The sequence below is a fragment of the Cottoperca gobio genome, chromosome 5, assembly GCF_900634415.1.
Source record: "Cottoperca gobio chromosome 5, fCotGob3.1, whole genome shotgun sequence".
In the NCBI taxonomy this organism is placed as follows: Eukaryota; Metazoa; Chordata; class Actinopteri; order Perciformes; family Bovichtidae; genus Cottoperca; species Cottoperca gobio.
In genome coordinates, this window is record NC_041359.1 from 9,352,452 (window position 1) to 9,379,414 (window position 26,963).

Here is a 26,963-nt window from a genome sequence, read left to right on the forward strand (position 1 = left end):
AAACAGTGACACATCCATTTTATTTTGGAAGAGGAGACAAAAACACCATTGTGACATGGGAGATTAAACTGCTGTAAAGTGCAAATCTGCTAGTTTTTCAGCTTATTATATAATTATATTGCAATAAATGAGAAGGTGAAGTTAAAGCTGCTTTAATATATATCTTAAATATGAAAGAACTTGCAGTGAGAAAGCCACAGAGAATTATCACCAGGCTGTGTGGAGCTTTATATCATCTTTCAGCTCAATGTTTTGATTTTAACACCTGCAACACTCTTGCTGCCCTCATTTTTTTTTTAAATCAGGGGGGAATTCACAGTGAGTGACTGGGCGTGTCGATGATGTTTCCATGCGGCAGGCGCGATACCAGGAGAAAACAAACATCCGAGGGTGAACAAGAAGGGTGTCTAACTTGAGAGACGATTAGATTCTGTCTGTACGGGCCGATCCCGAAATCATCAGACAACTTGAGGAAAAGCAAAAGTCTTGGTATTATGACCACATTACTAGCCAGCTACGTGACCACCGTGTAATCTGCGTCATGTCCTGCCTCCTGCACGTTCTACTCTGGCACCACCCCTCTCCTAAAGCAAACAGAATATTGTGAGTAAGTGAGAAACTTCTGACAAAGACAATCTCCTATTATGTGCTACATGTGTGAAAGGGAAACTCTAGACAGTGTACGGACCTGAAATAAGAAAACGGCTTCAGACTAGTCAGCATATCAGCAACATAATGCAAATTAAACATCAATGACATTAAAAGACATTCCCTACCTTACGCTAATACTTTCGTCTAAATGAATGCTGTACACAAGTTGAGAAGCGTGTGTCTGACCGGTCAGAAAAGTATTCAGTTCCTAAATGTTTCATTTGAAATTACATTTTTGGACGTGGAACTTTGTCCTAGCGACTTAAATTGTATCTATATTCTTCAAAATGCAAGAAAGGTTCCTGAAAAATACATGTTTGCGTGGTCACAAAAGGGACGTCGGTTGTGAGGAAATCAATCAGCCTATAAGGTAGTTATTGTGTGAGTGGACAAATCCGACCTATACAATTCGACCTCATTCAGTCTGAATCAATAGCATGATGCCATCAGCAGTTCAGTATTCCTGCAGCTACGGTCAACAGGATTTAAATTGGACACAGCAGACTATCGACTCATTTTCTCTCGTGTGGACTCCTTGTATCAATGTAGTTTGTTGCTTGGGAACGGAAGATTTGATGGAGATAAGACTCTAATGCCGCGGGACTCTTTTCTTTGGTACTTAATGCTGCTATATATGTATGTCAGGCTGTAAAATAAATATTGCAGCTTCGTCAGTGATTTTATTCAATTATTCAAACTGATGTTTAGCGTGTTTTATATTTTATAAGTGTGTAACAGTAATCATTGCACAGAAGTCACCACATGTTGTTGTGGAATGCTACATTATCTTCCCAACAAGCTACCTACAGAGACACTCCCACCCAGTTAATAATTAATTACTCCGTTGAGCTGTTTGAGGCAAAGCGCCCTCTGCTCCATCATTTAGCGACAGATCTGCTGCCAAAGCAGGAAACCTACTGACCTTTTCACGTCAACTGAGCTGGCGACGTTTGAGCAGCTTGGCAGATGTGAGGTTCCTCCACATCAACCAAGGACAACAAAGCTTTGGTCAAGAGCGTTACAATTATGACTTGACAGCTACAATTTTGGTTTAGGAAAAATTAAATTTGATGAGGGGATATTTTTGATCTCAGGTGAGCAAAACTTCTCTAAAACTGCAAAATGACCGTCTTTCTATGTATAGTAATTACTGCAGGAGATAATGTCCACACTCGACAATAGTATTTCAAAGTCAATTAGTGCCTATTTACAGTTATTTACCCTCTACATAATAAGTACATAGTACAGAAACATATCGTTATATCTTTTTCTGAAAATCTATTTGGGAAATCTTTGCGGGATGTGTAATGCTGACTTAAAACGTCAGCATTACAAATACAGCAAATGGACAGTAAAACACATGTTTTGTGCAGAAGTGAACTGCCAGTGGTACAGATTTACATGATTTACACATGCACTGTGCAGTTGCTGGTTACTCAGTGAACTATCTGTGCATAACTTACTTTATATCAATATTATGAGATATTATAACATTTCCTTAAAGCTGTAGTGCAGCACTTTTGTCTTCCCCCTCTGGCAGTGAGAGTAATAACCATACAGTACATACATAGATATGGCAAACCTAGAATTATACACAGACAATAATCCACACTGGAAAGAAAGAAAGAAAGAAAGAAAGAAAGAAAGAAAGAAAGAAAGAAAGAAAGAAAGAAAGATGAAACATTACCAGAATCGTAGAGTATTAACAACAGATAGAAGTTAAAGACCACAAGTACAAAACGTGTTGTGATTTAATATCCAGAGCAGACTTATTCCCAGAATCAGACAGGTTTGGCTGATCTAAAGCAGAAATACTCACCGAGATGATGGCAGCCAAAGTCTCTATGGCCCCGGTGCTCAGTGTGATGTAGGGGATAATGTTCTCGGCAAAGCCTGCTTCCTGAAGGATCCCATTAGTGTAGTACCAGATCTATGAAAAAATATATATATTGTAATATACAGTATATATACGCAATTGTCAGAAAAGATTATTATTATCATTATTATTGATGACCTGAAGGACTGATTCATTGCAGCTCAATAAGCCTCTGTAACATCACCAAGTCATTCTCAGACTTGAGTATTTACTGGAGTCCTTTGAAAGGTCTGATGATAAAGACCTCTAGAGCGATCTAAACTACATTCCTGTCTTCTTGGAATAAAGATGTATGGAAATGAATTCATGCTCATATCTATGATAATTCAGAGGAGCTTTGTGATCGAGCACACACATTATTCTTCATGATACAACTTAACAACACCTTTGCATGAATTGCATACAGCCTACAATATGTTGGTCAAAGAGTGTTCACATTTTTTATTCAGAACTCACAGTTTTAAAATGACCAGTTTTGGTTGCATCCTTCTTGCTTATTTTTGTTATTGTTTATTTGATAAGGACAGATAAAATAAAGATAGACAAACAGCCGAAAACAGCCGTAAAATGCCATGATCATAGTATTTATAGCAGATGATAGTTTACAACACCCGTCCCTAGAAGGGCTTTTATGAAAGATTAGAACAGAGATATATAAAAAACATACACATTAAAAACATAATATTAAAAAGCTAAACATGAGTACGGCTTTGTTGCTGAATTAACCAGGATTTGGTCGCTCTTAAAAGTGATCAGGAGTTTAAGTTCAAGTTCCACGACTTCTTTCCATTCACAGAAAAACAGTTTGAGCAAAATATGTTTTGCAGAATGGAAACCTAAAATTGCCACTTGAAGTTGCTCTGGTGGATTTGCCGCAGCGCTTGAATCTCTTGATGTATTTGCAGAAAGGATAATAGACACATGGAAATGACACCTTTTGTTCAATAGAACAGGAGCTCATTTGTCTGCTTGTGGATTTAAATACAAAACAGTGTCATTATTTAAAGGTTACAGTAATAACTTGTATGTTTTAACAAATGAATGAGCTTCTTCTACATTTTCCTCATGGAGATGGAATTTATTTAATCTAAACTCAGTTTTTCTCTGTTCACTGTATATGACGAGTCCCATAATTGTATAACAGTCATTTCCACCCACCATAGTGCACTGCAACATCTCAGGTGGAGCAGAGTTCAACATCTCTTCCCGTCAACAAAGTGCACGACAGAGCGACCTCTCCATGCCCATAGGTTCATTCTAAACACAGACTAATCCACCTCATAGGACCTATTTTATAATGAATACTTTACACGTTTAAACCTTTTATAATAAAAAAATGTGTTGTGAATATAAAGAAATCACTTATTTTTGAAAGAGTCCACAAATATGGGGTCACACCTGTGCATGCCCAGACCCAGGAGACAATGCAATGTGCTGCTACACCTGATCCACTGACAAGCAGTCACTTTGTCACTGATAGTACTGTGATAGGAGTGTAAACAAATGTCCACTGAGGCCCAACACTGATTGAACATTTTGTGGTGGGACTGGAGGTGTGACAGAGCATCTTCAAGAAAGGCAGCATGATTGTCACGCAGATGGTGTTGAAATGTTAAAGTAAATACCAAATAAATTGGCAATTTAAAAAAAAAATAGAAAATGACAATGCGTCCTAAATGACACTGTACGATAGTATAAAGAACAGGATTCTTCTGACAATCTGAGAAAATGGAAAGAAGAAGTGCATCTCACAGCATTGAGGCCGCAGAGCTGATAGCAGGCCATGCTGATGATGATGGTGATGAGCTGCCATCGAACAGCTGGGTTCCTCAGCAGCTGCAGCACAGAGGCGGTGTGTAGGTTGTCCTGAGCCCGAGCCTCCGCGTGGACCTCCTCCAGCTCCTGGGACACGTCTTTTTTCCCCAAAAACCTCTGGAATGCTGACACACACATAGACGCACACTGTTAAAAATGTCCCCAAATAAAGAAAAACCATCACGTTGAGATCAAAGAGGATTTATAACAAAGGAAATTGAGATATATCCTCGTAAAAGGATCAATTTGTTGAATACTGAACACTCATTTCGACTAAATTAAAATCCGTCTTTATCAAGTTAGTAAACTGGGTCTCCCTCCTGTATCTTTGTCATGTGTAATCTGTATTCTAATCGTGAATTATGTGCGTGTCTTTGGCTCTTTTGGCCTCCATAAAGTAATATATGGGAAATGCAGTCTTGCAGCCCTCAGGTGGCAGGCGACATGATCAGTGTGGATATTAAAAGCATTTCTATGGAAAACAAAATCAGTAGACTTAATGATTGCCAACAATTTCTTTGTTTATGAATAAGCTTTCAAAGTGTAACACTGTGATAATTCTGATGCATCTGTGTGGTTAAAATATTTGTTGTTTATTATCTCACCTTTTTATGTTTTCACGATGAATAAATTAAAAATGTGCAACTTTTACCAAAGGTTCTGAGTGAAGTTATTGCCCAAGAGAGGCGCTAATGAGAGGTGTGTGTGTGTGTGTGTGTATTTTTTAAGAATTGGCTTTGCAAATGTTTAATGGAAATGGAAATGCATTCAACAAATGAGTTAGACCTCAGGGATACACACATTACATGTTTATGAGAACAATTAAAGTAAACATAGCTGATTGAACGAGAAAACTTCACAGGATAACCATTGAAACTCATTGTAGTCAAAGACATTTGTGACATACCCTGAGGCTACATCCTGGTCCCGCCATGTTCTCAATACATAATTCATCAACAAATGATTACAGCCCTCTCTTTTTGCAAACCACAGTTATTTAAAGAAGCAAATGTTATAATATCTTGTTCTCAGCTGAATAAGGTCGTCTTTATTGGTCAGAGATACCAATATCCTAAATATCAGCATTGTATATTATCTATTATACGCTTAGTATAATATTATACTATCTACTTTTATCAAACCCTCTGACTTTGTGGTGCAAAAAGTCAAGCCTAATATAAGATCAATTCAGTTTAAATTTATTATATCTTCTCTCAGTCAAAAGGCAGAAAAAACCCCAGAAATACATATATATTTTATATCTAAATATAGCATAATATGACCAGGTTTCTGGCAAGCTTTTTCTTGGCCAGTGGAAGGTGGTTTGAACTTGTGCTACTTGAATGTGATGGACTGGAGGGAATATGTGGGTGTAAAACCTCTTAACTCACTTTAATCTTTTCGTTATGGGAATTCGAGGTGGGTACAGGCAAAGGACACGACCCAGAATAGAAAATCTATAAACACCGACAGGGACTAATAGCAGGTCATAAGGATGTGGTAGAGGAATAGCCAAAAGTGTGAACAGTGGCCACACGGGAGGCAGGAAGACCTCCCCATGTTTCCAGGGCGGGATGGTGCATTTGTAAGGCATGAAGAAAGTGTGTGTGAGAGTGCAAACACAACTGTTCAGTACAATAGAATTTTGATATTGTAATTCTTGGAAAATACCTTCAATTTAAAATAAAGTAAATACTGGACAAGCCTTAAATTTACAAACATGTACGATCAGAATCCCACTAATTGATATTCCATGCATTGTCTCAAATAAAATTCTACAAGCTGCACCTACGGGAAAGAAATAACCAAATCTAAAGAGTTGCATACAACATACTGTAACATAATTCCTGCACAGTGTGAAAGTGCAGAGAAAGCAGGACTCACCTATGTTACCTGGTATTACTATGGTACAAAGAATTACAAAGTAAAATGCCAGCATCTATCGAAACATATTATTTTATCTTAGCATATCTTAGTGCAGATCCCATCATGCTGAAATGATCCTCTGTTACCAGAATATGTTGCCCACCATGAGATCTTAGCTCAACATAATTATTATCGGGATGAGAAAATGTAAATGAGTATTCAATTGCCTCTACCTGCTGATAGAAACTATGGAAACCCGCTCTAATCCAGAATCCTACTGGGCTGTCAGTGTCAGTTGCTTGACATGATATTGATGTCTGGTGATAGGATGTGCGACGGTGGCATTGTCCCCACGGAAGAAACCTATTTTAATTTCCCTTCAGGAGGAGAGTGGGGCTCCACTTTAATGTCACTGGTGTGGCTTGACTGACGGGCCGTTTGAGAAATGACAACATTGCTGTTGCATTTTAAAAAGGGACTGACAATAGAGGTTATGTGGAGGCATTTTTGTTTCGTTATTCTTTCATTTTTTGTATTATTGTCAACAAATCCCATGAGGAGACCAAAACAATATTACATATTCCGTCTCTTTATCTTCCGACTATACAGTAGTTTCCCTACCACTGCTCTCAACCCCAAGCCCATTAGCTCCTACTGATGCCGTCAATCTTTATACATAGTATATATATATATATATATATACTACTTAAGTTTGAAAAAGGCTAATTTTACTAAAACAGCTGAAAACTATAATTTCTTGTAAATGTTACTCAAACAGTAAGTAGTGTATTTGTGAAGGACTATTTTTAGCTGCAGATTTCAACACATTTTATGAACTATAGTGGGTGTTAAGGGCATCTGGATCGAGTATTTGGGATTGATTCGAAATAAACTACAGTGCTCATGTTCATGGTAATGAAGTAACATATCAGCCGGTGTTATAATGTGGCTTTTTTATGTGTTTTTCATAAAAATGTCCAGAGCCGCACAAACAAATATTTACTATAAACTAACATAACTAGACTCAGACGCTACTTATCATACTGAGCAGTGTACAAAACACTGAGGAAGCAGCTTCTCTTCTTCTCTGCTTTTGGCACTCTAAACGGCAAACATTGCTGGCAGAAGGTCATATAGCTGGTGCTAGTTAATGTTGATTCCTATATAACTTGATGGCAGGCCAAAACTTGGCTGTTTGGTTAAAGAGCTCAGCAGCAGGTGTCTGTACTCAGCCAAAGATCCTTTGAGAAGGAAAGACCCTCCACTCTGTAACACTCTGAACAATCACAAGTGGACTGAGTGTTTCTTCAGTAACAACAACTCCAAAGCAGTGATACTGCCTCAATTTCAGAAGATGTTATTTCAATGTGTCAGATACAGTGTCATGTAGGTAAATATAAGCAGCAGATTGGACAAGGTATCAGCAGATGACTAATATGAACTAATATTGAAGGTCTCAGATCGGGGCAAAAGAAAACCTTGATTAGGACATCCCTATTATTTTTAATGCAAGATGTAGATACACAGACGTAAGTATCACTTTTGTTGATTTTAGTATTTGTTAAAGGCCCTGTCACACATATCCGTATGACAGAAACGTATGCTGGGGCATACGAAATATCGGCAATAGGTTGATATAAATTAAGGGTAAGTTGTGATCGTTTAAAGGACGCAGACGATACGCCGAACACGCCAGACATACGGCCCTGTCACACAGTTCCTGTATGGCAGAATGCCAGTGTATATGAAAAGTAGCTCAAAATGTGTCAGAGTCCAAATACGTCCAACTTTTCCACCGCGGCGTTGTAGCTGACGTATACATAACGAATACATAACTAATTATTATACGTATGTCAAACCTATTGATAGCGTATCACTTACTTATTTAAAACGTATCAGAGCGTCTGGTCAACGGAGCTGGGAAAGTGCCATCTGGTTCACGTCATGCTGATGCTGGAGAACGGCTACCATGCTGAACGCTAGCTGTACTGTAGAAACACGTTTAATAAGTTACTCCGTCGTCAGGCATCATCTTAACATAGGGTAGGAATAGGGTATCCACTCGTTATCAATAAGTTAGCTGTAGGGTTCACCGTCAGCCGACGTAGCCTATATCTAACGTACCTCTAACGTAGTCACGTACGTATTCCGTATTCACGTATGTCTAACGTAACGTAACTTATGTGTAACGTCTGCATAACTTATGCAGCACACGTCGGGTACGTCCTGAAATTTTGAACATGCTCAAAACATCAGCGTTCAACAACGCACCCCAGCGTAACACAGCGAGCTCTTAACGAATACTACTTATACCTTACCTTATATCTACGTACACCAGCGTGTTGCCCATATTTTGTATACACCATATCTTTGTATAGTTATGCATTCGTTGTGTATTTGTCTGATACATTTTGTATAAGTAAGTGATACTCTATCAATAGGTAAGACATGCGTATCTGTTCACTTTTCCGATCCGATGAAAAGTTGGATGTATTTGGAATTTTCATATACGCCAGCATACGTTTCTGCCATACATGTGTGGCAGGGCCATAAAGTAGAAAATATTTTCATTTAAATAAATGTCTACTAAGTCACTATTTATCGCTGGATGAGGCAACACAATGGTGATTGAGCCTATGTCCCTTTGAGGAAAGCCTTGGCATTTGCAGTTATGTAATGGGCGTCTGTGGCGACATTCCCGGGAAAAATCCCAAGCGTCAAGGAAGTGAGATCCAAAAACACACAATCAGTGCTTTTTTCCGTGTTGACAAAGAGAACGAAACAGAGATCTTCAAGATTGTAACTTAAAGAATATCACCAACCTTATACTTTAATAATAATAATAATAATAATAATAATAATAATAATAATAATAATACAGACTTCTATAGCGCTTTTCTTGTAACTCAAAGACGCTTTAATTTAGATTGTTGGTGCATATATGTTTGCACAATGACTCTCAAAAAGAGTTTCTACAAACAGGTAAATAGGATAACATATAGCATTGGGAAGGTTATTTGATGGGGCTAAAATGGGATTGACAAAACAAAAACAAAAAATAACACTGCTGGATTCAATCTCACGCCTTGCTGTAAATCAGAGAACAGTGACCTTGGTACCGCCCAATCTGACGACAGAGGGCAGAGAAAAAGACCAGAAATAAGCTCATGCTGTAATACATGAACACTTTTGATCGAATTGGTGTGTTGAGAAGGTGAGACCTCATGTCATATATTCTAGTTTAGTCTTGGTACGGTAAAAGGTAGATGTATGCCTTGTATTCATTGGTAGGTTCAGGGCTGACACTGAGCTGAATGCAGTGGAGTCAAGTCGCCTGAAGTTAAGTGCAGTTTGGTAATCACACTGACATCCTTTAGTACACAAAATGATCTCAGCTTCAACCTCTGTAACCTTTAATTGGAGAAGCAATACAGATATAAGACATGACAAGAGACGAGATGGGGTGCGAGAGAACATGCTGTTCCTGTCCGACACTGTGATGATGATCACACCACAGGGCCACCCCTCAAGATTTGTGGACGCTGACAACAATTCCCCAACGCTGGAACACAAGCAAAAAACATTGATCTGCAGCGATGTTCAGACGTGTGCCAGCAAAATGTTCTTTTATAAGCCGCTCATCTCTTCCTCAAAGAGCTTCTTTACACAGTCATTATCACCAATGTGGTCCAATGCTCGGAAAAGCACCACAGAGCAACACGTCTTTTCAAGCACATAACAAAATGCAACAGCTGTTGAATAGATTCAGAACTAAACATGCCTTTGCAGTTGTTTACAGAATACTTTTGCTACGGTTGTAAACTTAACAAGTGTTCTTTTATTGCTCACTTTTTCCTTGTTGTGTCAAAAAGAGACAAAAAAAGCACATTTCCTGATTCCAATTTGTTGAACAGACTCACGGTTGGAATTATTTATCCGGTGAGAGCAGCTATAAACAATGACAGATGGCAAAACGAGAGAGTAAGCTAAAAACAAAAGTGCTCCATCAAGACAAGTACAAGCAACGTCCTTCAATTCCAAACACTTTGCGATAAAGTTTGAAGATAAACTGAACTGCTTAAAGTTAGAGTTAGTTAGAGTTAGACACCAATGCAAACACTGACATTGTTTTAACACACATGGCTGCAGTGCCAAAATTAGCTATAGGGGACAAATTATCAATTATATTTAAATGTCACAACATTAAATTAAATGTTTCCCCTTTTTTTCTTAATGTTATTAAATCCTTCACAAGACAGTCTATTTCATATGTGAAACTAGATTTCATGATTTTATCTTAGATTTTACAATCCCTGAACCAGCCTCTGGGGATATTCGGATAACGGATATCCGAACCAAGACTTCCTCTGACATGTGCCGGACATTGTTACAGGTCGATTAGCAAATTGAGATGCAACAATAGAGTTGGAGATGAGAGACAACATCTGAGGCTAATCTCTATAAACTCATATCTGAATGATTTTTCAAAAGATAACAAAAAGCAAAATCATCGTCAGACGATAGCCGATGTCTTTCGAGATTGCATTTCGGCCAATGCGTTCCACCTCTTTAGCTCTCTACATGGACTGTTTACCTGCATGCAACCCACACCTGTTCAAATTATTGATTGGTCAACAGCCTACCACTCAGACTACAAACAGAAACCAGAACGCTTTCTAATGCCAAAATCTTGTCCCGTTGCCTATAGATTATGCATCCGAATGCAGATAACTGTTCATGGAGAATATAGATTTTATGTAAAAACAGGATGTTCCACATCACAAAGAGCACAAGCAGCAAAACCTTCAGAGAGTGCCCATCTCTAATGAATGGACATGGACAACAAGAGTTCAAACCGCCCAAGAGACAAAACAGATCAAAGTCATATCTGACACCACATTTTTTTACATGTCTCGTTGATACATGCTGTTTGAACTATGCCTCAACCCCATGCTGTTCCTTCTTGTGTCATTTTAATATTCAACACGATCACACTATAGCTACTCCCATAAAGTCCCTCTGACTAATTATTCAGTTTCAAGACTTCCCTGTGTTTTTGTTTAGTTTTGTGATCCTCAATATCTGCTCATGGAAGCTACAGTAAGGTTCAGATACAGTTACGCTTTAGCTACCAAAATAGTTCAGTTTGGAAAAGATTGTGGTGAAGGCATATGAATTATGGTTGGCTTTTATTGACCTTTCTTAGGAACAAGACATTGCACTACCTGTAATTAAGTCCTGACTACAGTGCTAGGTAACTGCAAATTAAAGCGTTACAGGACTGTGTGGGCATGTACTATGCTTCACATATATTTGATGCACTGGTTCGGACAGGTCAAATTAAGCCTTTATGACATATTACATTGGTACATGGGGTCTGGTGATCTCACATAAATCTCAGCCGAGCACCACCCACACTCAACCTGAGCAGATGTCTCCCTGTGTGGGTGTGTAGAGCCTTTAATTGTCTCAAATGGAGTATGCAACAGTTACATTTCAATGATTACTGTATTACATTTTGATACAGTTGACCACTTTATCATGAAGCAACTGCTGCTCAATATTGGGTTGTCTGCGCAGGTTGCGGGCTGGTTTGAAAATGACCTCTGAAGGACACAATGTGTCAAATTTGATGGCACTTCCTCCAGTGTACTACATGTTGTGTCAGGGGTCCCCCAAGGTTCTGTTTTGGGGCCACTTGTGTTTGCTATTTATGTTAACAAACTGGGACAAAATGTTCACAATTCACAAACATTGAATGCAGATGATACTATCATTTCTTACTGTAATGCCACCCTTGATAAATCATTTTAGTATTTTCATTCTGCTTTTCATATTGTAGAATCACAGTTTTCTGATCTGAAAAAGCAGTCAGATTGAATTAGTGTCACATTACATGTATCTAGATATTTAATTGATGATTGCTTAACTTAAATCTCATGTTGAAAACTTAGTAATGGTATTGAAGCTCATGCTAGGTTTATATTTTAGAAACAAATCCTGCTTTGTCTTCGGTACCACGTAAAAATGTATTGAGGCTATAGTCTTTACCGTATGTTCCTTACCTTACTTGACCATTTATGTGATGTGTGTATGCTACATGCTTGCATCCGCTGGATACGGTGTACCACAGAGCTCTACGGTTTGCCAAAGGCTGCAAAGCTGTTACTCAACATTGCACCCTCTATGCTGTTTTATTCTATGAGTTCAGTGGCTTTCATTAGCCTTGTGACTCACTCACTGGTACATATTTAGTGATTTTGAATTAAAAAGAACACAAGCAACCAAACCTTCTCAGTACCCATTTGTGATGTATGGCAATAAACATCAAATAATTCAAACCACCCCAGAGACAAAACAGATCAAAGTCTTATCTGACATCAAATGTTTCTATATGCTTCTTTAACACATGCACATTGCCTCTACCCCATGCTGTTCTTTCTCGTGTCCTTTTAACATTTGACAAAATCTCACTACAGTTACTCTCATGAAGTCCCTGAAGTCTAAAACTGTTGGTTGGGCGAGATGCGACATATGGATTGACAGTTGAGAGCACGCACCTAAATCATTTCCCACATGCTGCATTGAGACTGTAAAAACTGTAACTAAAAGTAAAATAACATGTATAGCTGATTTTTCTTCAGCTTGCCTTCCATATCTGCTCATGGAAGCTACATTATAGTTAAGGTTACACTTTAGTTACTAAAATAATCTTCTTTGGGAAAGATTGCGGTGACGGCATATACATTATGGTTAAAGTTTTGTTGAAGATTTCACATAACAATTAAAACATCAGTATCACAGGAGGACATGAAGCAGAGATAGTGTGGATAGTTCACAATGTTTATGTCCAATATGAACAGGAGGAATGATTCCAATGTTCATATGGGCCCCTGAATGTTGTTATACTGTATGACAGACTTGAAATATTGTGTAAACCTATCCTTTAAGAGTTTCGCACATTGAAACCAAAGCAATTGTAAAATAGTGTTAAAGCCACTGATCCCAGCTATGGGAAATAAGCCTGTGGTCCTGCTAAACAACTCTATCAATCCCCTGCAGATGTACTATAGTCATTTGTGCAACCGTACCTTGACACTCTTCCCCTGTAGGATCATGTCTTTAAGCTCCAGAAGTGTGTGGATGTGATTGGTATACGTAACAGAATTAAAACATAAGAAGCACAAATGTATTTAAGACATGAAAGACTAGCGCGGCAGCCTGTATGCATTCTGCAGGTGTACTTGAGTGAGAGGGATGGCGCATGTGTTTCTGTAGTGCGGACAATACCTCTTTCTGCTCCAGCCTCATCCTTTTTCTCTATCAGCAGGTAGCGAGGACTCTCGGGTAGGAAGGGCAGGACACACAGCTGCAGGATTGCCGGCAATGCCAGAAAGGAAAACAGGTAGCTCCAACTGGTTTCCTGCAGTCAAAAACATTCACCAAAGAACTCCGTCAAAGCTTCAGACATTTGATATGTACCATACTATACTAAGAAGTCAGGCGAAGCTGATGCTCCATGGAATAAGTGCACACACATCATACTCTCGTTGAGAATTTATGTCAGCAGTGATGATTATCATGTCAATGCTTCATAACAATGAGTGTCTGTGATTGTAGAAAATAGGGCATAGCTTATAGTAATGCTTTGAATGTGAAAGCTGAGAATAAGATTGATGGTCTTCAACTGATGCATTTCATGTGTTTACTTCAAGTAAGTAAGATTGAAACGTCTCTATAAATTAAAGGCTGCATTAAATAAGCAATAACAGAATGAATGTATTGTTGTCTCACTAAATAATATAACAACTGAATAGATGGATAGAATAGAAACAGTTTTGTGGTTTTAGTTTTGTTCCCATCAAATCCCAACAAATACAAAAATAGGCTTAGATTATGAAGTTAATACAGATCAGATCTATGAGATGCACACATCTTCAAACTTCAGAATGCAGGAAACTGTGTCTTTTGTTATGGAGTAAATATAGACTGCATTGCTGCAGAGAAGACAAATTGCTGAACACAAGTGCATTCGTAGACATGCACTTAGTCTCTAGGTTGTCTCAGTTCCATTACTTCACAAAATGCCTCGGAGGCTCAATATGTATCAAAGCCTGATAGATTTATGGAAGCTGGTATTAAACATGGTCATTTTGGTCGAGTATTTTCCTGCAGCAGCAACAACATTCGAGATAACTTTGGTATTTAAATCATCACTCCTGGAAAATACGCGTTACCAGATTTGTACTCATAAATAACTATAAGTCTAAAATAGTAAAATCCTATTTGATACAAAATGTTCCTCAAATGCATCACAAAGAGAGAAAAAGAAAAATTAGATTTTCAGACCACGAACTACAGGTCCTGACCGTCAAGGTCAAATCTTGTCAAAGAAAGAAAACCCCTTATAAATGTGCTTCAGTTACCACCAACTCTCTGAGGACACTGATCATTTCACTATAGGCTAACTGCGTGTGGCTATTAGCGCTAATCCTTTGTGAATTGTGTTTTTGCAATGAGGCTTATTTGCATAGAGAGGGCATATAACCTGCAATAACTTATATATGATCAAATAGCATTTCACAGCATTTCATCCTTTTGCAGGAGCCTTGAGAATTACAAGGTTTCTTTTCAAATATATATATATATATATATATATATATATATGATCTAAAAGATTTATATATATGATCTCTAAGATCATAACAGAAATCCTAAATAGAAGCTTCTAGATATTTTCAAGCAGAAAATATATTACATTTAAAAATGATTAGAAATAAGAAGGGAAAGAGGAACCATATTGAATAAGTGAATCTTTATCTATTTGTCTCGGCAATTTTGTTCAAATGTTGAGCTTTATTATCTTTCTCAGTGAGGCCCTTTAGAGATATTTCTTGGAATATGTCAAAAATTGAAAGATGTAGGTGTGTTTGCCTCTGACTAATACATTTGGCTCGTCTACACTGGTAACAGTCCAACTTCTCTATGATCCTCTGTGCACTCAATCCTGGGTGAGCTGTGTAAATGTAAACACGCTGCACTGAGCTGTGGTTTGTCTAATCCAAGCCAGAGATGAGAGTGGGCGTTTAGATTCGACCTCTCAAATGGCTGCTGTGACACACAAAGAATCAAAACCATGTTCTACAAGCATTGATTTCTGTGGTCTGTAATATATGCATCTTATAATAACTCCAACATCTAACTTTGTGGTACGATACACAGTAGTGCAGTCTGCTGATGTTGACTGCACTCACAAACTGATTATTTCTATTAACAGGAATGTGCGAAGTCAATGTTTTATCAAGGGAGGTTTACATCAAGTAGATGTAAAGTATATGAAGAACATTGGCAGGAGCTGGGTGAACAAAATGAAACAATCAGGTTGGACGTCTCTGCTTCACACACACAAACACACACAGTTTTAGCCTTGTTGTCAGTACGTGTTGAACTATTTTTAACTGGGGCAAGCTGGGTGAGCCAGGCTGTGTCTCTCTCCTGGGCCCAGATCCCATCATCCCTCATGATAAAATAAATCACAGCTCAGAAATCCCTGCAATGACCTGGAGTGATACTCGTTTACAGTAAACTAATCAAAGCAAATGCTTTATTGCTGTATTCCAAGAGCGTTGCGGTTTTTCCTTTCAATTATTTCCTCTGAGAGGCTGCAGGTGTCATCCTGCGATTGTGCAAAAGCAGGGTATGAAACACATTCTCTTTGTCTCGAGCTGAGAGGATCGAAACAGAGGAGAATGTGCACTTCTTCAAGCCAGAGAGGGGGTTAGTGTGAACAGAACAGTCAACAGAACAGTGTGAACCTCTCAGACAGAGGTAATGAAAATATCAGGTGGCCCACATCTGTAAAGTATCCCATTATATGAGCCAATATTACCTCTGTTGGGTCACTCTTAATTACTTTTCATTGCAAGACCCTTTCTTCAAGTGAGAAATTAACCTGATTCGTAGCAATCTTTCGTACAGGCAGCAACAGTTAAAGGCAAATATATATTTCCATAGAGGGCGGTGAAATTAAATTGGCTGTCACTCACTGTAAACTGGTGCGTGATGGATTACATGGTGCATCACAGCAAAATACGAGATTACCTAATAATACAAGAGCAATTAAGTGGTAAGTAAAGTATAAATAGGAACTTCTTCTTTTTAGTCCATCCAGCGATGCATATGGCATGCCAAATGATGCAATTTAAAAGTATGGCATCTGCACAGATAGCGTTCTGCTTTTCCCTTTATTTACCTGAAAAATAAATATTTCCCTGTTTATCTGTAAAAAAGAAAAATAAAAAAGAAGAATATAAACACAACACCCCTCCCAAATTCTCACAAAATGAAAATCTTAAAAAAAACACCAAAATCTCCGGATCTGCCAGGATCAGAAGAGAAGCCTATCATCCCTCTGCCTTTAGCTGTTTGTAATGAATGCCACCTCCTCTATAAGCCTAGTTTCCTGATGCCATGTCAGAAGAGCAAATTGACAGTTGGTCCTTGCAGGTGTGTGCTGTCCCATTCTTAAAATATTAAAGGGGACATATGATGGACATATTCAGGTTCATAATTCAATTTTGGGTTTCTGTTTACATGCTTTAATGTTCAAATAACATTTTATTTTTCTCATACTGTCTGTCTTAATTTACCTGTTTTCACTTCCTGTCTTAAACGTTTTGTTTTAGTGCCTGTCTCTTTAAGCCAACCTCACAAAAAAGCCCAATCTTGTCTGATTGGCCTTTGACAAAGATTGCAAAGGTAATTCACAAAGTTGTGAGTTGTGTCAAGATGCCCAAATGTATGAGCACAAGCACTGAAATAGTGAGTTTTCCACGGTATGTCCCCTTTAAAGCGGCACTCCTTATAGTTTGGGCAACTGGAATTTCACTGGGATTCACACCTTACAGGAGGGGTTAATATGAAATGCTCACTTAATGTGGCTATTGTCAATATTATTATAGAAACAATGTATCAATGTGAGAGGGCTCACTCGTAGCGATAAAACTACAGAGAATTATCCCCTGAACCAGCAGCTACCGGCGGCTTTACAGTCCGGGATGCAACTCTACTGTTTCGGTTCACTGTCACCGCTCTCTTAGCTTAGTTTTGGTGACACAGCGGGAAACTGTTTTCATCAAGAAAACTTTAAAAATCTACTGCACACTGCATCCAATGTGTGTGCTAAACTACTCTCTCTAACTTCACATTTACAGTGTGTGGTATCGGTCTTCTCACCAAACCCTTGGCAAGTAAGTGAATAGCTTTTTTCCAAATATTATTCCAAAAACTATTCCTTTAATGTTATGTGACTTTAAAAAACAAGGTCTGAATGTTTATCAGAAATTCAATTTGACCAATATAAAGTGCTTCAGCTGTTTCAACACAATAGGTTTTGCACAGTACCTTTACAAAGAAGAGTCATGTTGCAGAAACACTGAATGCTACTGTTGTTTGTTTCCTGTGCGTGGATGTACATAATACTGTGTATACAGCAGAAAGCATACACACACAGTACACACACACACACACACGGTCCTTACTGTAATATCAAAGTAACATATTACTCTGGTGTCTGATAGTGTGACAACCATCTAAAGGTAATTGCGCTACAGGGACCATCCCCACACATAACAATCTATCGATTTGTTTTTGCCCATTAACACATCCCTTGGAAGCCAAAGGCTAGTATGATGGAGGATATAAAATATAGTTAAGGGCACATTATGGCCACTGAGCAACCTTACTGGTGTAAGCTGCATTTGAGGCATGCAGATACATTCAGCGTCTCAGAGGAGTTCAGTGGTTATAAGCCTGTTCTTGAGGTATTGCTGGAATTAACATGTTTCGATACTGGGAGAAGGTCAGTGGATGTGCATGAAGGTTAGAGTAATTATCATTTGTCAAAGCTTATCACCATGTTGCATCCCCACAAAGAGTGAAATCTTAGACCGGCTCCCGGAAGCCTCCACTAAGAGGAAACATGTTTGGGTCTCATAACCAAAGAATAGCAATAGTCCACGGTGATATTATCATCATTTATGTCTGTGATACTCATGGTCCTGAAGGTTGTGACAGAGGTGGCAAGAATACATAACAGTGGCTGCATGAAGACTCCATATGATATTTATAAAGGTGGTCTGCAGGTCGAGATGGTGGATGGGACAGAGCAATATTTATAAATAAAAGATGAGTCCCAGCTTTGCTAGAAGCTCAGACTCTATGCCTGTGTGTAAATGTCAGCGCAAAGTAACAAAGGAGAAAGAAATGGGACGGGAGAACTTGGTCAAATCTTCCTAAAATACAACTACAGCTAAACAAAATTCAATTATGTGAAAATACACATTGATTAAGGGAGGAAAACATTCGCCTTGGTTACTTTCTATCTTCCTGGATTTAAAATTGCCATCAAAAATCATGGACAAGAAGTGAAGAAGATGACAGAAAGCTAGATTATTCTCAACAATAGTCAATCCTTCATGCATTATAAGCATGAGCCTATAGAAATGATTGAAAAGTAGTTTCATTTAAAATTCACTGGCTTAGAAATATGTTTGCTGCTCTTAAATTCATCATGAAAAATGTTTGTCCGTCTGTCAATCAATCAGTCAGTTTGTGAAAGATAGCTCAAGGCTTGAGCCCTTTTCTATCCCTGAACTATCAATTGATAAAGGAGATGCAGCAGGAGCTCACTCGGGAGGCTTGAAGACCGCCTGGTACCAAGGCTTAGATGAACCCTAGGTCAATTCATTTGTTATATATATTTATTTATTTATTTCAAAAAATACTAAAACAACAGAATTAATATATATAAATATATATTTATTTATTTATTTCAAAAAATACTAAAACAACAGAATTTATATATATATATAAATATATATATATATATATATATATATATATATATTTATTTATTTATTTATTTCAAAAAATACAAAAACAACAGAATTAATGGAGGTAGCACTTCCGCTAGTTAGGCGGCACCGCTCTCCCCATAGGAAAACAATGGCACTGCCGGCGCAAATCAGTTTTATCGCTGATTATGTGAAGGCAGCTTTATTGCAATGTGTTAATTTCTTTAGAAGACCATGCCCATGTTGGCTTAAAATTAAATAAATAAAAGATTAAAAGCTGCTTATCCATTCCTTGGTGGTGGCGTTGGGCTCCTGTTCTTTGGACTCAGCTCTCCTGCTCAGCTCTGAATCCGATTGTGAGCCTCACATGACTCAAACTCAGTCACATCCCTCTTCCGGGGTTTTCCTAACTGTCAACAATGAAATCAAATGCATAGCTGGAGACGTGCATATGTTATGGTACAAAGCCCCAAACACACAGCATGTGGTTGCAGTCTGTTTGTACATGAAAACATACTTCAATGCCACAATTACACAGACATTTACAAATGCTGTGCAGTCCCATGCCATCTCGTCTCAGTGTTGCTGTCGTTAATGTGCAAACCATTCACATAATTCACTACAAAGATATTCTATCTTTCTAAATCCAATAAGTTTCTATTTGTAATACTTAACTGTCTGTCATTTGTTTTTATAACAAAACACTCATGGAAGACGTGTTAGCAAACTACTTTGTGTGCCACTATTTACCTCTTGAACAAAAGAGGCAGTTTCCAATCTGACTTTGAGTGTTGTTACTATTTGCACCTCAAATAAATTCAGCTTAATTTAATGAAAGACCTTCAGAAAAACCAAGCATGATGATGTTGACAATTTTGTCATCTGGCACACTAATGAATGAATGCAAAACTCATTGTTACTAAAATATCACAGCATCATGCCACACTTGAATTGTTCTTATTTATGGTCCTTTTTAAAAGTTGTAACTTTTACAAAGTGTTACTGAAAGTACTAAAAGGTGATGCAAGGCTTGCACCTCCTTGGTCCCAGCAGAGAGCCACTATCTCTATTTTATTATTTATCTTTATCTTTACCTTTAACCTGTTGGTGGCGGAGCTGCCATGTAATGCCTGGAGCAACGGAGTGACTTGTTGAAGAACACTTCGACATGCGGACAGGATGAGCCAGGGATCGAAATACCAACCTTGTGATTAATATTTATAAATCAATTAATTAATATTACATTTGGATTCACTCAGGATAATAATATTTATGCGCAGATCAGGACCCTCGCATTCTCTGTCAAAAGACATAAGTGTATGCTTTCAAAATCAATTTAGAGGAAATTCCTTTGGTCATTCATATTTAATACAGTGCCAAAAGCAGGCAGTGATCTTAAGTCAACAGAATATGCTGCGAGTGGACTCCTTATATCATTGGCTTTCTGTTAACATTACACTCATTAATTTGCCTTTTAAAGCATCAGAGCCTTAGGCTAATGTCTCTACTCTACCAAAAGATAAACTGAAAATCTAGTACATCAATAATCAAGAATATAAACGATGACTGGATCCCTGTCATGGAAATGTCTCAGCAGTAGGCCAAGTAAGCTGTGGGCACTGAGGTGAGAAGGAGGGGTAAGTGGAAAACATTCCCTCAAGGGTAAACAAGTTGTGATTGAGAATTCCTGCTGCTTATTGAAACATGGGACAGATCGAACCAATCACATACTGCGCAGGGCTAAAAATGTGACTTTATTACTCAAGTGGCAGGGAAAGACACACACTATAGATTTGCTCATTAAAAAAAGTGATGGGAAATCATTAAGCGCATCTCCAGGTTAGATCTCACATTTGGATGTCAACACAAAATTAAACGATACGCAACGATACGCTAGAGCAGGGGTATTCAACTAATATTCTAAGAGGTCCAGTTAGAGAAAATTTCCGCAAGCAAAGGTCCGGAGCATCATAATGTCTAACTTGCGTCATGAATTAGTGTGAGATATATTGAAGTAGCCTAGTAGCTGTATCAACGTCTGCATGTCATCAACAGCTGACTGTCAAATCTAATAAAGTTCAGACTTGAGTGGGTATGTTTGGTCAAAAACGTTGTGCTTTGCCTCATAGTGTTGTTTCACATCATCACTTTAATGAGCACCACGGTCTCTGAGCATATGAGACCTGGTGTTGTGCTCCCAGTGGGAAGGATGAACATGAATGAGTCCATCCTGGGTTGAAAGCTCTGTTGACTTCTCTCTGCTTGGAGAGCGCCATGAGTAGTTATTGTTCTCTCCCTGTCTGTCGCTCACTCGTCTCTTCGTCTGTGTTTCTCTCCCTTTCTCCGTCTTCTCTCGCTGTATCGCTAACTCGTCTTTCCGTCTGTCACGCGCCTCTCATCTGTCTGTATTCAGAGTCGCAATGTTTGCCGCCTGGAATGCACAGATTTGATTGGCTGAGTAGTATCACGTGGGATGGCTTAAATCGCATGTAATTGGTCTGTGAGTTTCCTGAACCGCTAAACCAGTGCCGTAAAAACGAGAAAAGCTGCGCCGGTTAAAATAGAAGCGTCCCGTCAAAATTGAAAATCCCTTAATAATTTATTGATTATAGGTCCGGGTCCGGATAGGTCGGTGTCTGGGTCCGGACTCGGACCGCGGTCTGCCTGTTAGTGACCCCTGCGCTAGACCATAGGTCTTCAACAGGGGGTCCGCATCCTCCAGGGGGTCCGCATCCTCCAGGGGGTCCGCGGAGGTACTGCAGGGGGTTCGCAAAATTGTTTGTAGATGTAGCAAAAAATGTAGCAAATATTTTTTTGCACATTCACATCCTCCCCACAGCACCCCCCCTCGCACAGAACTCCGACAGCACCCCCCCAGGGTCATTGGCCTGAAAAACGTTGAAGACCCCTGTTTTAGAACATAGGTCTTCAACAGGTGGTCCAAAATTGTTTAAAAATGTAAAGAAAATATTTATATATATATATTATTATTTATTGTTTAAATATATACTTTTATTTTTTACTCATCCATGAGGCTTCTACTGATGGATGGAAATGTGCTTGCAGCGTGCCAGCACAAGACGGAGAAAGAGCACAAGCCAGCAAAGAGGTACAGCACAGGCTTTGAATTCCCCAGCCGAGTGCATACCTGGGCCAATTTAAATTAACTGCAAATATTAACTTTTTATCCCCATCCTTCCCCAAGGATCATAGTTCGACATGCCTTGAGGAATTTCAAAGTTTGCAATTTGTGTTTGGACGTTAATACCATCCTGTGTGATTTAAGCAAGATTCAGAAACCAATACAACAGCATCCACAGTGATTGAATGTTGGAGGCAAAGCAGAAAGCCCTTAAGATGCAGCTCCTATAGGATTGTTAGACGCTGGCTCCAAAGCAAAATTACACTTCATTAAAGTCAAGAGAAAAGGCACTAAATCCTCTCATTGAAGGAGATTAATTATACGTGTATCACGTAGCTGCGAGGCTATCAAAAGAACGTTTATAAGGAAAAAGGTCACGTCTGCACACTTACTGCATACCATAAAAAGTTTATTAATGACTACGTTTTAAATCTACTTGGATTTTTGTCACTAAATTATCTTATGATGGACAAAATCAATAAATTCTCTCCACAATCTTGGGCTCCACCCAGGCTCCATTTTGTCGTCCCAATTCAAATGTTCAAACTCCAGTGATAATCTAATCTAAAATCCAGCCTTCAAAAGCCTATGCAAGTATATATATATCTTCACAAATATCATTATGTTCCTACAGTCTACAATGGCTGACAACACTGACCTGACCCAGCAGCTCGGGCAGCCCCAGCACTTGTCCCGTGAACACTCCCAAGCAGATCAGGATGGAGTTGAACTGGCCAATGGAACCCCGGACATGTCTCGGTGTAATTTCTCCCAGGTACATGGGGAGGGCGCTGAGAGCTATACCTGTCAAGAAAACCACATCTTAAAATCTTGCTATGAGAAGGACAAAAAGCTCATGTTTAATGTGATACATAACCAGCCCAAACACTCCAAATTATAAAGGGAACATTTACCGTTTTAAATGATGCCGCTATACTCCCCTCACCGCAGAGTGAGAAAACAAAATATCTGGCTGCTATGTAGAGGTGGAGGCTTGATACCAGGAGGAAATATCCCTCTGTGTTTCTTTAATCTTGATAATGTATGTCTGAATTGTTTCTGAATATGTTTGGTTTTTCAACAGAAATGCACAAACACAGATAAAGCACTGACGGTATTCAACGTCCAACTGCATCGAGACATGCTGAACTTTCTTGAATTGTGTGCCAGCCTTTTGGCTGCTCACAAAGATGTCCTGTGCATTAGATATTGTCATCTTCAGTAGAACATTTAATCCTTAGACAGCGTTTTGCACAAATCAATTTCAATGGTTAAAAAATTGTGCTCTGCAGTTAATAAGTGTATTTCTTCAGGTAACACACATCGGTGTTGAGCTGGATAGTATTCCTGAAACCTTTAACATTAAGACCACAAACTTACTTGAGGATAAGGTAGCACTTGTTTTAATATAAGAGGAGATAAGATGTACTTTTCTTTCTTGGGCAAAAGTAAGATACACAGGTGCATTCAATTTACAATACCCAAAGGCTCAGTAATGAATTAAATACAATGACAATACAAACAATACAAGAAGAAGATATAAAAGATATTGCACAGGCCTCGTTTTCCTAAACAAGAGGCGTATCAGGAGTTTAGGGTTTATCAGACTTAAAGTGTATAAATCACACATGTGATCAATTTCTACCAGAAGCTGGTTTAAGTCAAGCCACTGTCTGACGATTTGTGGTAACTACAGTTTGATCTCCTGGATGATTTGTGTCTGCAGGTAACATAACCTGCCATCACAGGGATGAATGAGCACTGATGTTAAGATCTTCCTCAATGATCTCCGGAGGGAAAGTCAGACCTGTAATCAAAGTCTTGCTGACAGCTCACTGAACTTCAGTGCATTCAGGTTTGTCAAGTAAACCACCATCAATATCTGACAATTCCCAAAGATTGTTCTTTCTCCTGGGGGTGGGTTTACAAGCCTGCATTGATCATTATGATTTATACCTTGAGGTGATGTTTTTGATCTTATTTGAAGCTGAAGATGAAATTGAGCTGACAGTGTTCCTCTGAGGCGGTGTTCAGCTGCTAGATCTGTTTGGCTGTGATCTAGACTATTAAAAGCTTAAAGTGAATTAAGTTTTATGGTAAAGATGCTTAACCAACTTCATACTGTGAACTTTAATATGTGGCCTTCTTGAGATCACAAGTTCAATGTTCAGCACTCAAATCAAATCAAAATGTATTTATATAGTCCAATATCACAAATTACACATTTGTCTCAGTGTGCTTTACAGACTGTACAGGTTACGACACCCTCTGTCCTTAGACCCTCGCATCGCACAAGGAAAAACTTCCTAAAAGAAACCCCATCATTAAAGGGGGGAAACCTCAGGGAGAGACTGAGGACGGATCCCTCTCCCAGGACGGATAGACGTGCAATAGATGACGTGTGTAGAGAATAAACAACAAAGTAAAAATACAACATCTATGTTACAGAAATGATGGTGTGATCGAAAAAGAAAAAAGAAAGGTTTCTTTCACAGGTAAGTTTTCTTTGGGCAGCTTCGGATAACTAGAAGGGCACTTGGAGAGTGCGGACTTCCGCCAAGACCATGCTCTACCTCGCAATGTTCATGACTTACATTGTTAATTCATTCTTCCCTCTCTACTATGCAATAGTTTGCTCCACACTGGCTTTTATACACTGAGTGGTGGCTAATTGAACATATTTCTCTAGCTTAGTAAATTAGACACTTACCAGAGTCCACCCCCATTATGAGCCGGCCAATGATGAGCATCTCAAAAGATTTGGCCGTTTCACCCAGGGTCAGCAGCAGAACAGCTATCAGAGCGAAGATGTTATTCAGCAGCAAGGTTCCCTTTCTAAAGTCAAGAAGAGAACATGCTTGTAAAAAGAGAAAAAACATCACATAAAGGTCCAGGTTAAAGTGATCCAACAAAGGTTATACAAATCCTAATCTCAGTACAAAGAAAATTCATTCATTTCAGTTTAATTTGTCAAATTAAGAACAAAGATTTATTTAAATATATTCAAATTCTCATGATAATTTTAATTTATCTGTTTCCTGTTTTACTGTGTAAAGAACACTCACCCGCCCATTTCCACCTAAACAATTGATCTTATTGCTTTTCGTAAAACAAAAAGCGACAACCTCCGGGTCTGAAAAACGTGGCAGTGACTTAAACTCCTCTGGTTGTAAAAAAAAGTCTGATGGTATCGAAGTCTATGAGAAATTAACCTTATCATTTCTTTTCACTTAATGTAAAGGATTTGATCTCATTTGAAGCTGTAAATGAAATTGAGCTGACAGTGTTTCTCTGAGGCAGAGTTCAGCAACGTTGTAAATATGTGTGAATGTTTGGAGGCTGCTACATCTGTTTAGCTGTGACACTATTAAAAGATTAAAGTGAATTCAGTTTTATGGTAAAGATGGTTAACCAACTTCATTACTCATTTTGTGAACTTAAATATTTGGCTTTCTTGGGAACACAAGTTCAATCTTAAGCACTCACACTTCACACACGGTTTCTTTCGCCACCTTGGACACTTTCCTGTAAATATCAGTGCTCATTATTTCTCATTGCTGTATTGTAAATGCAGTACTTTAGGATTCAAGTCCCAGGGTGATAGAATTATAGAAGAAATCCTTCCATGTTACATAAACAAGATTTGATTCGAAGTGCAAGTGAGTCAACTCACCTTCCCAGTACTTTGATGATTACGGAGACAGACAGCGCTCCAAGAAGGCCTCCGATAGAAAATATGGACACAGTGACGGACCAGAGGAGGGTGGCTGTCTCTGCTGCAAGAGGCTCCCCGTATCTCTCAATCCATGTCTTATTGTAGAAAGCTTTAATGTACTGTAATACAAGAGAGACATGGGAGAAATACACGTTTCAAACACATTGTTAATTTGAAATGTAAATGATAATACCGTTCCCATTTTTCATTCAACTTTAAAGGCAAAACCCACAATTCAAATGTAACCAAAAAGTACAATATGACAACTCAAAATAAGACTTGAACCTGCCATCCAGCCGTACAGAATGTGTATAAGTGTTTCATACCAAAGTGTGTGTGTATATATACTGTGAGCAAATATACATTCAATTGTGCAAGTTGGCTTCATGATCCAAACTAATCATTATCATTCATAATCTAAATAATAAGGTAAAAATATTTTTTAAAGTCCAGCTGACTAACAGACAAACAAACCAACAAATCAAACCAATGACATAATGTCTTTGGCGGAGGTAATGACTCACGAAAGGAGTAATCATCTAATAAACTAATTTCCTACTTCACACTAAGTGTACAGAAATACACTTACTTATTAAATACTTCTGTTTAATGTACTGGTGGTGCACTGCATACAATTATCCCTCTGATATCCCTCTATTTAACAGCAGATCATTTTTGTCCTTTTAGCATTGAAATAAATCCCTATCAAGTCAGACGTATATACTTAATTGCATGCACTCAGGGACGTGCGGTCAGGGGAGGGAGCCCGTCATCATGAAAAGTAAAAAAACAAATGACAATAAATGTATATTTGTCCACTGGTCTGTACTATAAATGTATTTTCTGTATGATTCAAATCATTTCGATAATTTTTATAGTTAAAATCGCTGAATTTGCGTAATCCCTCGCAAACTAGGTTGAGCGCATGCATTTGGCGCGTGCCTGTTGCTATCTCTCTGTATGTCGCCAATATAATGTTTACAGACACTTTTATTATGAGTCATGACTTTCCATAGTCCAGTTAATGTATATAATGTATGTGTG

General features: G+C 38.5%; 1 protein-coding gene across 2 annotated transcripts in view; it reads right to left on the bottom strand.

Moving 5' to 3' along the window:
• slc2a9l2 (solute carrier family 2 member 9, like 2) overlaps positions 1 to 26,963 on the bottom strand; it is a 102,939-nt gene that overhangs the window by 52,679 nt on the left and 23,297 nt on the right. For both annotated transcript variants that reach the window (XM_029431730.1, XM_029431729.1), the window contains exons 4-9: positions 25,878 to 26,038; positions 24,915 to 25,039; positions 22,863 to 23,008; positions 13,499 to 13,631; positions 4,280 to 4,467; positions 2,471 to 2,581 (exon numbers count right to left, since the gene is read on the bottom strand). In XM_029431730.1, coding sequence (XP_029287590.1) covers positions 2,471 to 2,581; positions 4,280 to 4,467; positions 13,499 to 13,631; positions 22,863 to 23,008; positions 24,915 to 25,039; positions 25,878 to 26,038 — 864 coding nt within the window. The remainder of the gene's footprint in view (positions 1 to 2,470; positions 2,582 to 4,279; positions 4,468 to 13,498; positions 13,632 to 22,862; positions 23,009 to 24,914; positions 25,040 to 25,877; positions 26,039 to 26,963) is intronic.